The sequence below is a fragment of the Nerophis ophidion genome, linkage group LG20, assembly GCF_033978795.1.
Source record: "Nerophis ophidion isolate RoL-2023_Sa linkage group LG20, RoL_Noph_v1.0, whole genome shotgun sequence".
NCBI lineage: Eukaryota > Metazoa > Chordata > Actinopteri > Syngnathiformes > Syngnathidae > Nerophis > Nerophis ophidion.
Genome location: NC_084630.1, coordinates 17829731 through 17842081, shown reverse-complemented (window position 1 = coordinate 17842081; position 12351 = coordinate 17829731). Strand labels below are relative to the sequence as shown.

General features: G+C 38.1%; 1 protein-coding gene across 6 annotated transcripts in view; it reads left to right on the top strand.

Moving 5' to 3' along the window:
* The window catches only part of LOC133538819 (testis-expressed protein 2-like), an 82504-nt gene extending 71200 nt beyond the window's left edge, over nucleotides 1-11304 (top strand). For all 6 annotated transcript variants that reach the window (XM_061880633.1, XM_061880634.1, XM_061880631.1 and 3 more), the window contains one exon: nucleotides 7426-11304. In XM_061880633.1, coding sequence (XP_061736617.1) covers nucleotides 7426-7506 — 81 coding nt within the window. In that variant the 3' untranslated portion in view covers nucleotides 7507-11304. The remainder of the gene's footprint in view (nucleotides 1-7425) is intronic.
* The last annotated feature ends 1047 nt before the right edge of the window (nucleotides 11305-12351 follow it).

Genomic DNA, 12351 nt, shown 5'->3' with positions numbered 1-12351 from the left:
GGTATGGCTGATGACCAAGTATGCATTGCAATCTCGTATAAGAAGTAGCGAAATGCATGCGCCCGGCCGGCACGCAGAGAGCATTGTGTATAAGTGAGTGCGATGACATTCTGTAGAGCAGTGGTCACCAACCATCGGCCCGCGGACGCAGAATCATTTTTTTATTATTATTTTCTTTTATCACACTCAATTTTTTACTGCATGCCATTGGTAAGCGCAGGGGTGAGAAGAGGTTTTAAAGATATTAGCGCCTACTTAGTTTTACCGCATGCTTTGAATAAGCGCAGGAGTGAGGAGAGGTTTTAAATTAATTGGCGCCCCGGCGGCTATTCGAAGAAATACGGTAATTTGATATTTTACGATAATGTGTCAATCATTTTACACATAAATCGCTCTGGAGTATATGTCGCACCCCCTGCCAAACTATGGAAAAAAACTGTGATTTATAATCCGAAAAATACGGTAATTATAATCTACAAATAATGTGCCGTGTCTTTGCTGTCTATGTAATATTCTTCCATAGCAGTAGGTGGCAGCAGGTAGCTAATTGCTTTGTAGATATCAGGAACATGGTTTGTCGTGATCACAATATGCGGGAGTCAATTTGTAGGTAAAAAGGTATTTAAAGGCCTACTGAAATAAGATTTTCTTATTTAAACGGGGATAGCAGGTCCATTCAATTTGTCATACTAGATCATTTCGCGATATTGCCATATTTTTGCTGAATGGATTTAGTAGAGAACATCCACGATAAAGTTTGCTACTTTCGGTGCTAAGAAAAATCCCCTGCCTCTACCAGAAGTCGCAGACGATGACGTCACATATTTGATGCCTCCTCACATATTCACATTGTTTTTAATGGGAGCCTCCAACAAAAAGTGCTATCCGGACCGAGAAAACGACAATTTCCCCATTAATTTGAGCGAGGATGAAAGATTCGTGTTTGAGGATATTGATAGCGACGGATTAGGAAAAAAAACATAAAAAAACGCGATTGCATTGGGACGGATTCCGATGTTTTTAGACACATTTACTAGGTTAATTCTAGGAAATCCCTTGTCTTTCTATTGTGTTGCGAGTGTTTTAGTTAGTTAAATAGTACCTGATAGTCGGAAGGGTGTCTCCAAGGGTGTCTTGACGCGCAGTGTCTCAGGGGAGTCGACGGCAGCTATGGACGGCACAAGCTCAGCTTTTCTCCGGTAAGAACTGACTTTTTAAACACAATTTTTTTTGACATGTGGTCGGGATCCATGTTGTCTTGACCGCGCTCTGATCCATAGGAAAGTTTCACCTCCAGGAATTTTAAACAAGGAATCACGGTGTGTTTGTGTGGCTAAAGGCTAAAGCTTACCAACTCCATCTTTCTACTGTGACTTCTCCAATATTAATCGAACAGATTGCAAAAGTTTCAGCAACACAGATGTCCAAAAAATAGTATAATTATGCCGTTAAAGCAGATGACTTTTAGCTGTGTGTGTGCGTAGCGCTCATACTTACCCGTGACGTCTTGCGTACACGTCATCATTACACGACGTTTCGAAGACGAAACTCCCGGGAAATTTAAAATTGTAATTTAGTAAACTAAAAAGGCAGTATTGGCATGTGTTGCAATGTTAATATTTTATCATTGATATATAAACTATCAGACAGTGTGGTGGGTAGTAGTGGGTTTTAGTAGGCCTTTAACACTTAAACCAAAAATAAACAAAAAGCGAGTGCCGCTAAGAAAAGGCATTAAAGCTTAGGGATGGCTGTGCAAAACAAAACTAAAACTGAACTGACTGCAAAGTAAACAAAAACAGAATGCTGGACGACAGCAAAGACTTACGTGTGGAGCAGCAGACAGCGTCCACAAAGTAAATCCGTACATTACATTATAATCAACAACAAAATAGGGAACACTACACACAGGAAAACAGGAAAAAAAAAAACCCCAAATAAGTCATGGCGTGATGTGACAGGTGATGACAGTACACCTACCTTGAGACAAGAGCTATAGCGATGCATGCTTGGTTATGGTTTGAATTTATATCCAACACTTGCGAGAACAACTTTTTACTGTCAATATCAGCTGCTGAGTTTCATTTTTTTATGTTTTCTGCTTGTGGTGTGCTTTGGGATTTTTCCAATGAAAAAAATGTGCCTTGGCTCAAAAAAGGTTGAAAAACACTGCCTTATAGTTTGAAAAATACAGTATTTTGGCACATTTACAAACACTGCCCAAGAATCTAAACAAACGGTTCTCGATTTCCATCTCTACTTGTATTACAATTCAGAACATTGAACAACCAAAAGCATTGTCTGTGCAGTTAAAAAACATGTTATCAACACTTTGACCCTAGAAATGATTGTTTTCCAGTTACGCATTTCCTGTAGTAGGAATTATTACCAGTTATGAGAAAATGGGAGGCCCACGCTGCAAAAACTGAAATCTAAGTAAGATTGAATATCTCAAATAAGGGTGATATGTGCTTATTTTCTGTCTAATAAAAAAATTATTATCACTAAGCAGATTTTATGTTAGAGTTGTTTATTTGTTTTTAGGCTTTTGGTCCTAAATGATCTCAGGAAGATATCACAGCTTGTTGTTGAGATTTTATGACCTATATTGAGTAAAACACACTTGAAACTAGAATATCAACTGTTGCAAAGCTGTGTCATCAACACTCACAAGTATAAAACTACTTTTTTAAAGTACTAATTTCTTATTTCAAGCACAAAGTAACAAATCATGACTTTTGAAACAATTGTGTTTCATAATTAAAACAGATGATAGCCAAATGGACTTTTGCTGTTTTATTTTCAATGAAACAATAGAAATTACGTACTCATGTAGTAGTACAGTTGGCACAGTACAGTAAACAGACAGTTAATATTTAAACATTTGACATTTAACATTCCAACCAATTCATGCTCATTTTGGCCAGGGGCCGGGCTGTATATATGCGCACTAATTGAATGAAAGCACGCACTTGGCGCGATGATGTCATGTTATCGATGGAAAAATTCATTTTTAGACCATAGGATTTGCCTGAGCGGCTCGGAGACCTCGAGAGTAACAAGCGGTTGCCTTGTTGCCTTTCCATTAAGAAAAATAAACTAGTATTTAGTATACATTTGTTGGTTTCAAGAAATGTAACACCAACCGCATATCATTATGTCAAAATAATGGCACTAGCATTTACTTAATTTAAGAATATTTGTCAACATATTGAGCAAAACCCCGCCCACCTTACCGACGCACGGGGGGGCGGGGTTTGCTGCTAGCGGGGTGTATAAAATAGCCAGGATGTGTCATGAATACAAAGGATTGAATACAAAGGATTATGGGTATTTGTTGTGTTGCGTTTATGTTGTGTTACTGTGAGGATGTTCTCCCGAAATGTGTTTGTCGTTCTTAATTGGTGTGGCTTCACAGCATGGCGCATATTACTAAGAGTGTTAAAATTGTTTATATCACAACCATTATTACTGTACTCTGTGTCAACAAGTATGCCTTGCAGTCGTGTGCGTTTTGCCGCAGAAGCCACACAACACGATCCTGGACTGACAAGCAGATCGTACATGTTGAAGTAGGCGATAAAGCCAATGGCTTCATAGCACGCCCTAATACTTATTATCTGGGTGACTACAGACAGCCATTCAGGAGAATTATGGCGCCTCTTATTGTCTTCTTTGCTTTATGACACGGGTCTTAAATGGCACTTTGAATGGCAAAAGATACCGATCACAGAACCATGCATATCAAATATATTTGGATGGTTCAACCGCCACCCACCCGAATCTAATTAAAATCTATTTTTTCGTCATGTCAACCGCCCGACCCGCGGTTTATCCGCGGATGAGACCGCAAACCGCGCATCTCTAACGTACACTTATTCAGCCTGTTGTTCACTATTCATTTATTTTAAATTGCCTTTCAAATGTCTATTCTTGGTGTTGGATTTTATCAAATAAATTTCCTTTAAAAATGCGACTTATACTCCAGTGCGACGTATATGTCACGATCCGCGACTCGGATCGTTTTTGGTTTTGCCTGTTGATAGGTGTTTGATCATGTTTACTACTGGACTCTGCCGATCCCTGTGTTTGAGCACTTCCTCGTTTATTTTAGTCACCATGGCAATGTAATGTGCTCCTCCTCACCAAACAATCTGTCACTCCTAATCGATAAATCCCATGAAATCTTCTTCCTTGATGTCGCTTCTAAACAACTCTGCCAACTCCAAAGGTATGCGCCGCTTCCTCTTGTTGTTTTCTGCTGCATATTTCACTACGTCCAGCTTGTAATTTGCAGTACATGATTTTCTTTACGGTGCCATTTTTGTTCAGCCCTTCTCAGTTTTTATAAGTTACCACCAACGATGAAATGATCCATTTTAATAGCTACGACAGTAGCATATAGCAGTTAGCAGTTAGCATCCCATGACCCCCAATGCACTTCTGCCATGACCCTGCCCCGCCGAATTCTTATTGGTTGACGTGTGTGTGACGATTGCTGACACACACCTGTTTGGGATTATGTTTGTGTACTTAAGCCCACCTGATGCCTTAGTTCGTCCTTGGCTCATTTTTTCACGCAACAAGTCACGTTAAGTATTCTGTTCTATGTCTTTCCATGTGCTAAGTTCCGCCTTAGCTTCGCGTGCGGTCGGCACGTTATATTTTTGAACTCTGTCTCATGCTAAGCTTAGCGTTAGCTTCCCGTGCGGTCGGCACGTTATATTTTTGAACTAGTGAGCTTTAAACTTGCATACTTCACAGGACAGCTTAGCGTTAGCTTCCCGTGCGTAGGCACGCGCTTTATTTTTCCTTTTGTACCAGTGTTCTTTTGTTTTTTACATATTAAAATCAAGTCTTACCTGCAATCCTGTAGGGGTGGGCAATATTGCAAATTTGGGTATCGATACCGATCCGATACCAGCCAGTATCGCCGATACCGATACTGTAAGTGTCGTCATCTGATGGGGTGGGGGGGAGACTTCGGGGTATCGATACTTTTGAAAAACAAATTTGTACTTTTGCCTTTATTAATTGATTATGATAATAATACAACACAGTACAACGATTTAAGTCAAAAAATAAAACAGTTATTACAAAAGTAATATCAATAGCAATAAAGTAATGCAAATAAGGTGCAAACAACTACCGAACCTGGCTTGTCGCCTCAAAACACACAAACACTTAAGGTAAATAACAAAACTCTAGTTATTGAACAAAGTTGTAAACATGAACACAAAACAAAAGAACTGAGAAATTCAAATAAAAAAGTATTATCAATTGCAATAAAGTAAGTAGTGCAAATAAGGTGAAAACAAATACTGAACTTGGCTAGTCGCCTCACAACACACAAGAACTTAAGTAAAAAAGAAAACACTAGTTATTAAACAGTTGTAAAAATGAACACAAAACAAAAGAACTGAGAAATTCTTATCGTTATTTTAGTGCAATAAAATACTTTACAGTTTGCAACCAAGACATTAAGTCGCACTGGAAACGCACGCGTGTGTGTGCGTGTCCGAGTGAACCTCAGAGCGAATTATACTGATGTGTGTGCGCGAACGCACCAAGCGTCGTGTTAATTGTATTTATTTTATTTTATTTTGGGTTGAAGATGAATTTTTAAAGTGTTTTTAAATCTCGTTCGCGACCCATCACTAGGGAGGAGGGTGGAGTGGTGAGGAGCGCTGCGCTCACATTTTTTTTTAAATCGGAGTGATTCGCTTAATTTGGTGAAGTATCGATACTATCACGCCAGTATCGATACAATACCGATACTCACCAAGTATCGATACGCCCAGCCCTACAATCCTGCCTGTCTGGTCGTCGTGCATCCAAGAGGTGACAACTCCGCGCAACAAGATGCGCCGTAAATGTGACAGTATATATGTTTTTTTCCTTCTTTATTATGCATTTTCGGCCAGTGCGACGTATACTCCGGAGCGATTTATAATCCGAAAAATACGATATTTTAAGGTATTTTTGGGTTCATTGAGGTTAGCTTATTTGACCAGTTTTGGAAAGTCTTCACAAGCCAAATTTTTTTGTTCTATTGGCAGATCATTTTGCTTAGTTCAAGTAAAATACCCCTCATTTTTGTGTTTTTTTTTTATTTCTTTTTTTAACTCTGACTTTTTGCAGTGTATAGCCTTCCCACAGCAAATTGCATCTGATCCGTAGAGGTTCCACAATTAAAGGGGAACATTATCACAATTTCAAAAGGGTTAAAAACAATAAAAATCAGTTCCCAGTGGCTTGTTGTATTTTTAGAAGTTTTTTTCAAAATTTTACCGGTCCCGGAATATCCCTAAATAAAGCTTTAAAGTGCCTTATTTTCGCTATCTTCGAAACCACTATCCATTTCCCTGTGACGTCATACAGGGCTGCCAATACAAACAACATGGCGGTTACCACAGCAAGATATAGCGACATTAGCTCGGATTCAGACTCGGATTTCAGCGGTTTAAGCGATTCAACAGATTACGCACGTATTGAAACAGATGGTCGGAGTATGGAGGCAGATAGCGAAAACGAAATTGAAGAAGAAATTGAAGCTATTGAGCATTGACGCTATTCGGCCATAGCGTGGGTGTACCTAATGAAGTGGCCCATAGCATGGCTGCCTTATTAGCATCGCCGGTAAAATGTGCGGACCAAACGATCAGGACTTTCGCATCTTGTGACACTGGAGCAACTTAAATCCGTCGATTGGTAAATGTCTGTTTTGCATTAAATGTGGGTATCTAGTTTCAAATGTACATACAGCTAGCGTAAATAGCATGTTAGCATCGATTAGCGTAGCATGTTGGCATCGATTAGCTGGCAGTCATGCCGTGACCAAATATGTCTGATTAGCACATAAGTCAACAACATCAACAAAACTCACCTTTGTGATTTCGTTGACTTAATCGTTGCAAATGCATCTGCAGGTTATCCATACATCTCTGTGCCATGTCTGTCTTAGCATCGCCGGTCAAAGGTGAAGACACTCTGGTACATTCAATGGGGGTCTGGCGGCAGATTTCTTGCCAGTGGTGCAACTTGAATCCCCCCCGTTAGTGTTGTTACAACCTCCGACAACACACCGACGAGGCATGATGTCTCCAAGGTTCCAAATAATAGTCGAAAAAACGGAAAATAACAGAGCTGAGACCCGGTGTTTGTAATGTGAAAATGAATATGGCGGGTGTGTTACCTCGGTGACGTCACGTTCTGACGTCAACGCTAAAAGACCGATAAACAGAAAGGCGTTTAATTTGCCAAAATTCACCCATTTAGAGTTCGGAAATCGGTTAAAAAAATACATGGTCTTTTTTCTGCAACATCAAGGTATATATTGACACTTGCATAGGTTTGGTGATAATGTTCCCCCTTTAAGTCTGACCATTCACTGATTTCATGGCTGTTTTTCTGCTTCCCCCTCAGAAAGTTTTTGTCATGCCAAACATGGACGATTTGTGGCTGACCCTCATGCATTCAGCCATGGACCAACGCACTGTGGTCTGACCATCAGCTCGGCCCACAAGTCACCCACAGCCTTACCGCACCAGCTCGCCACAAAGAACGTCTGTTTCCCACAATGGACGTTGGAGCCAAAGTGTGTCAATGAACAACATAAATATAGGCCAATATGAGAGGTAATCAAATAAGGTACTCAAGAAGACACTAAAGAGAATGTATAATTTGCTGCTCTACTCTAACCGTTGTCTTAACAGTACAACGCAATTGATTATGAAGGATGTAAATATAAGGGCTTGGTGTTACCTTGTGGGCGATTCATGAAGTGCATTATGTCCTGCGGTCAAAGAAGCATTTACTAGAAACCTTAAGGCCTGCACACATAACACAACTCTGCTGAGGCCGCAGAAAGCGAGAGCACGGCAGGTGTCGAGGGTTACTAATATGTACGCAGGTAAAAGTTTTGATTGTTGATGATCAGTATTCATAACTGAATCCATGTTTGTATGGAAATGATGCTCAAAAGCACATTAGTTACAAATATTATAATTTATTATTACTTACATTCCATACACATACCAGTCCCTCCAGTAATTTTCCATGATGCAATTAGAACAAATTCAACCAATGTCCGCGAATGATGCGAAGTGTCGCAAGTTTGTCCATTAGTCTAATATCCCTGCACATTTTTAAAAATCTAATTTGTCTCTGAGCGGCACTCATGCGCAAATCCGCTGTCTTTCAAAACGTACGTTTGTCTTTGGTGCAGGTACAACTACATATAACAATAAATCAACTTATATTGATCAAACTACAATATTTCTCAGACTCCTGCATAGTTTAGACCTATTCCTGTGTCTACATCACCTAGCCTTTTGAGTAATGTACAGTACAGGCCAAAAGTTTGGACACACCTCCTCCTTCAATGTGTTTTCTTTATTTTTATAACTATTTACATTGTAGATTGTCACTGAAGGCATCAAAAAACTATGAATGAACACATGTACTTAACAAAACAGTAAAATAACTGAAAACATGGTTAATAGTCTTGTTACTTCAAAATAGCCCTTTACTGTAATTACTTTTTCGCACACTCTTGGCATTCTCTCGATGAGCTTCATGAGGCAGTCACCTGGAAGGGTTTTCACACCACAGGTGTGCTTGAAGCTCATGGAGAGAATGCCAAGAGTGTGCAAAGCAGTAATCAGAGAAAATGTGGCTATTTTGAATAAACTAGAACATATACCGTATTTTTCGGAGTATAAGTCGCACCTGCCGAAAATGCATAATAAAGAAGGAAAAAAACACTGGGGTATAAGTCACATTTTTGGGGGAAATGTATTTGATAAAATGCAACACCAAGAATAGACATTTGAAAGGCAATTTAAAATAAATAAAGAATAGTGAACAACAGGCTGAATAAGTGTACGTTATATGAGGCATAAATAACCAACTGAGAAGGTGCCTGGTATGTTAAAATAACATATTATGGTAAGATTCATTCAAATAATTATAACTAATAGAACATGCTATACGTTTGCCAAACAATCTGTCACTCCTAATCGATAAATCCCATGAAATCTTATACGACTAGTCTCTTACGTGAATGAGCTACATAATATTATTTGATATTTTACGGTAATGTGTTGTTAATTTCACACATAAGTCGCTCCTAAGTATAAGTCGCACTCCCGGCCAAACTATGAAAAAAACTGTGAGTTATAGTCCGAAAAATACGGCAACATGTTTTCAGTTATAACTCCACATGTTCATTCATTGTTGTGATGCCTTCAGTGACAATCTACAATTTTAGTCATGAAAATAAAGAAAACCCGTTGAATGAGAAGGTGTGTCCAAACTTTTGGCTTGAACTGTATATCAAAAATATGTCATAGTTTGCATGTATTAATACATTAATTTAACATGTATTTATCCAGGGTAAAGCAATTATGAACATATTCTCATTTGCAATGCTGACCTTGTATAGAGGCATCATTTAATCTCATTACCAATAAAGGTTACTGCTATAAATGGCACAAAGGTCACAAAGACTCTTAACCTAAATGTGTTGGAACATGCTTTCATTTTGAAGATGGACAAACACTTTTTAGGCATAAAACATAAACGGAGAATGTCTGGAACCTGTAGACAACAGTGCAGACAGCCGTCAATAAGGAACTTTGGTGGCGTTTCCATCTGTAATTATGTATAATTATTACTATCAATAAATATAAATAATTAAAACAGGGATTTGACAACGAGCTCTGAGTATGTGCTTTTACTACCATAGTTTCTGCTTATAAGCTTGTGCAGTGTAAAACGAGTAAAACATCAATACAGTACCGTATTTAGTTTTCACATTTTTATTGAAATCCTTAAGTTTAAAAGGAAAACTTGAAACATTGATGACAAAGTCATTAAATTGCAGGGCGATTCAATATTTCTGAAAATACATCAGCCTGCATCACAACTTTTCTATCTGAAAAAGCTGATGAAAATGTAGCTATTTTAGGCGGCGACAATCACAAAAGAAGCTAAAGAAATCCTGGAGGGACTGACATTACAGTACAGGCTAAAAAGTTTGGACATACTTTCTCATTCTTTATTTTCATGACTATTTACATTGTAGGTTGTCACTGAAGGCATCAAAACTAACACATGTGGAGTTATGTACTTAACAAAAAAAAAGGTGAAATAACTGAAAACATGTTTTATATTCAAGTTTCTTCAAAATAGCCACCCTTTGCTCTGATTAATTTTTTGCACACTCTTGGCCTTCTCTGGATGAGGTTCAAGAGGTAGTCACCTGAAATGGTTTTCACCTCCCAGCTGTAATAGTTTTGATGCCTTCAGTGACAATCTACAATAGTCTTGAAAATAGAGAAAAGGCATTAAAATAAAAAGGCGTGTCCAAACTTTTGACCTGTACTGTACGTGAACACACTAAGTGCAATGATAGAAGTGCTGCAATGACTAATGAATGAAATGTATAAAGCAATCATAAGCAACTGTTGAGAAGTGATGAACGGGGATGTATGTGTGGATGCTTCTGGTCATTGAATGTATCGTATGAACAATTTCTGCCTATTTACAGTTTAATATGGGTATGCAAATTGCTGCACAAAGTGATGAATGACATTTTTCCTTTTTAATATTCTTGCGGTAAACACTTAAACAACATGCGAGTGTAATTCTTCCCCCAAACATGCTGTGCAATGAACAGTAATGGCCTTTACTTGATTTGAACAGAGATTGAACGCCAAGACGATGATGAACCTTTAGATGTTGCTACTGAATACTTTTCCGTATTTGTACGGAAAATACTCTCCAAGGTACGTAAGGCAAAGCCTCGCTTCCAAAGGATTATATTTTCAACAATTATACTTCAAATGGTGACTAGCCAAAGACTTCAAACTTGTCTGGGTATAAACCAACCAAAGTCCTGAATGGGCGATCACAAGGGGCCACTCTTGTCTCTACGGTACACGTTCTTGAAAATGTGATGTGCTAAATACAATCTACTGCTAAAACGTTCCATTGTTTACAGGAATAATACAACCTTGTGGGAAGGATTCTAATGTGCTGGAACACAATAGATATTTTTGATTTGATTGTGTTTCCCAATAAGCCTTAGCATATTGTAAGTGTTTTTTTTACAGCTTGTATTTTTGTCTACTTTGGAATGGATCGAGGACTTTTCGGGCAAATGAAGATTGCGTCATGATTCATATAAATTGTCTTACGTCAATTATTACTAGCGTCAAAAATGTGCAATTTTATGGCCAAAGTAAGTGATTGTGTATCTGCCTTATTTGTGGTCAAAATAAAGCTAAATCAATGAATGTGTTCCCTTGAAGCAAGTCTCCATTTACACAACCTGTTGTCCCTTTTTCTGGAATAAGATACAAGATTTTAGGAAAAAGGGCAAGACATGAAGGGGTACTTAAATCAGGTCTGGGCAATTATTTTGACTCGGGGAGGGGGGGAAGGGGGGGGGGGGGGGTTAGAGAAAAAAATGTGTGTGAGGGGCCGGTATGTCTATCCATGTATATGCACTGCAAAAAATCAGTGTTCAAAAACAAGAAAAAAAATTACAAAAATGAGACGTAGTCTACTTGAACTAAGCAAAATTATCTGCCAATAGAACAAGAAAATTTGGCTTGTCAAGACTTTCCAAAACAAGTAAAATTAGCTAATCTCAATGAACCCAAAATACCTTAAAATAAGTATATTCTCACTAATAACAAGTGCACTTTTCTTGGTAAAAAAAAAAACAGACTTTTTTGCCCAATATGTTGAAAAATATTCTTAAATTAAGCTCTTGTAGAACTTTGTAGTGTCTGGCCTGGTTTTGTAGGCTGTCCGTACTTTCAGACCCCACACTGCAAGAAGTCAGTGTTCAAAAACAAGAAAAAAAATACAAAAATGAGGGGTATTTTACTTGAACTGAGCAAAATTATCTGCCAATAGAAAAAGAAAATTTGGCTCGTCAAGACTTTCCAAAACAAATCAAATTAGCTAACCTCAATGAACCCCAAAATACCTTCAAATAAGTATATTCTCACTAATAACAAGTGCACTTTTCTTGATAGAAAAAAAAAATTTACATTTTTGCTCAATATGTTGAAAAATATTCTTAAGTAAATGCTAGTGCCATTATCTTGACATAATGATATGCGCTCGGAATCATGATTTTTTTTTTCATGCTTGAAATAAGAAATGATGACTTTAAAAATGCAGTTTTATACCTGTGAGTGTTAATGACACAGCTTTGCAACACTTGATATTCTACTTTCAAGCATGTTTTAAATATAGGTCATCATCACATCTCAGCAACAAGCTCTAATATCTTACCGACATTATTTAGGGCCAAAACACTTAAAACAAGTAAAA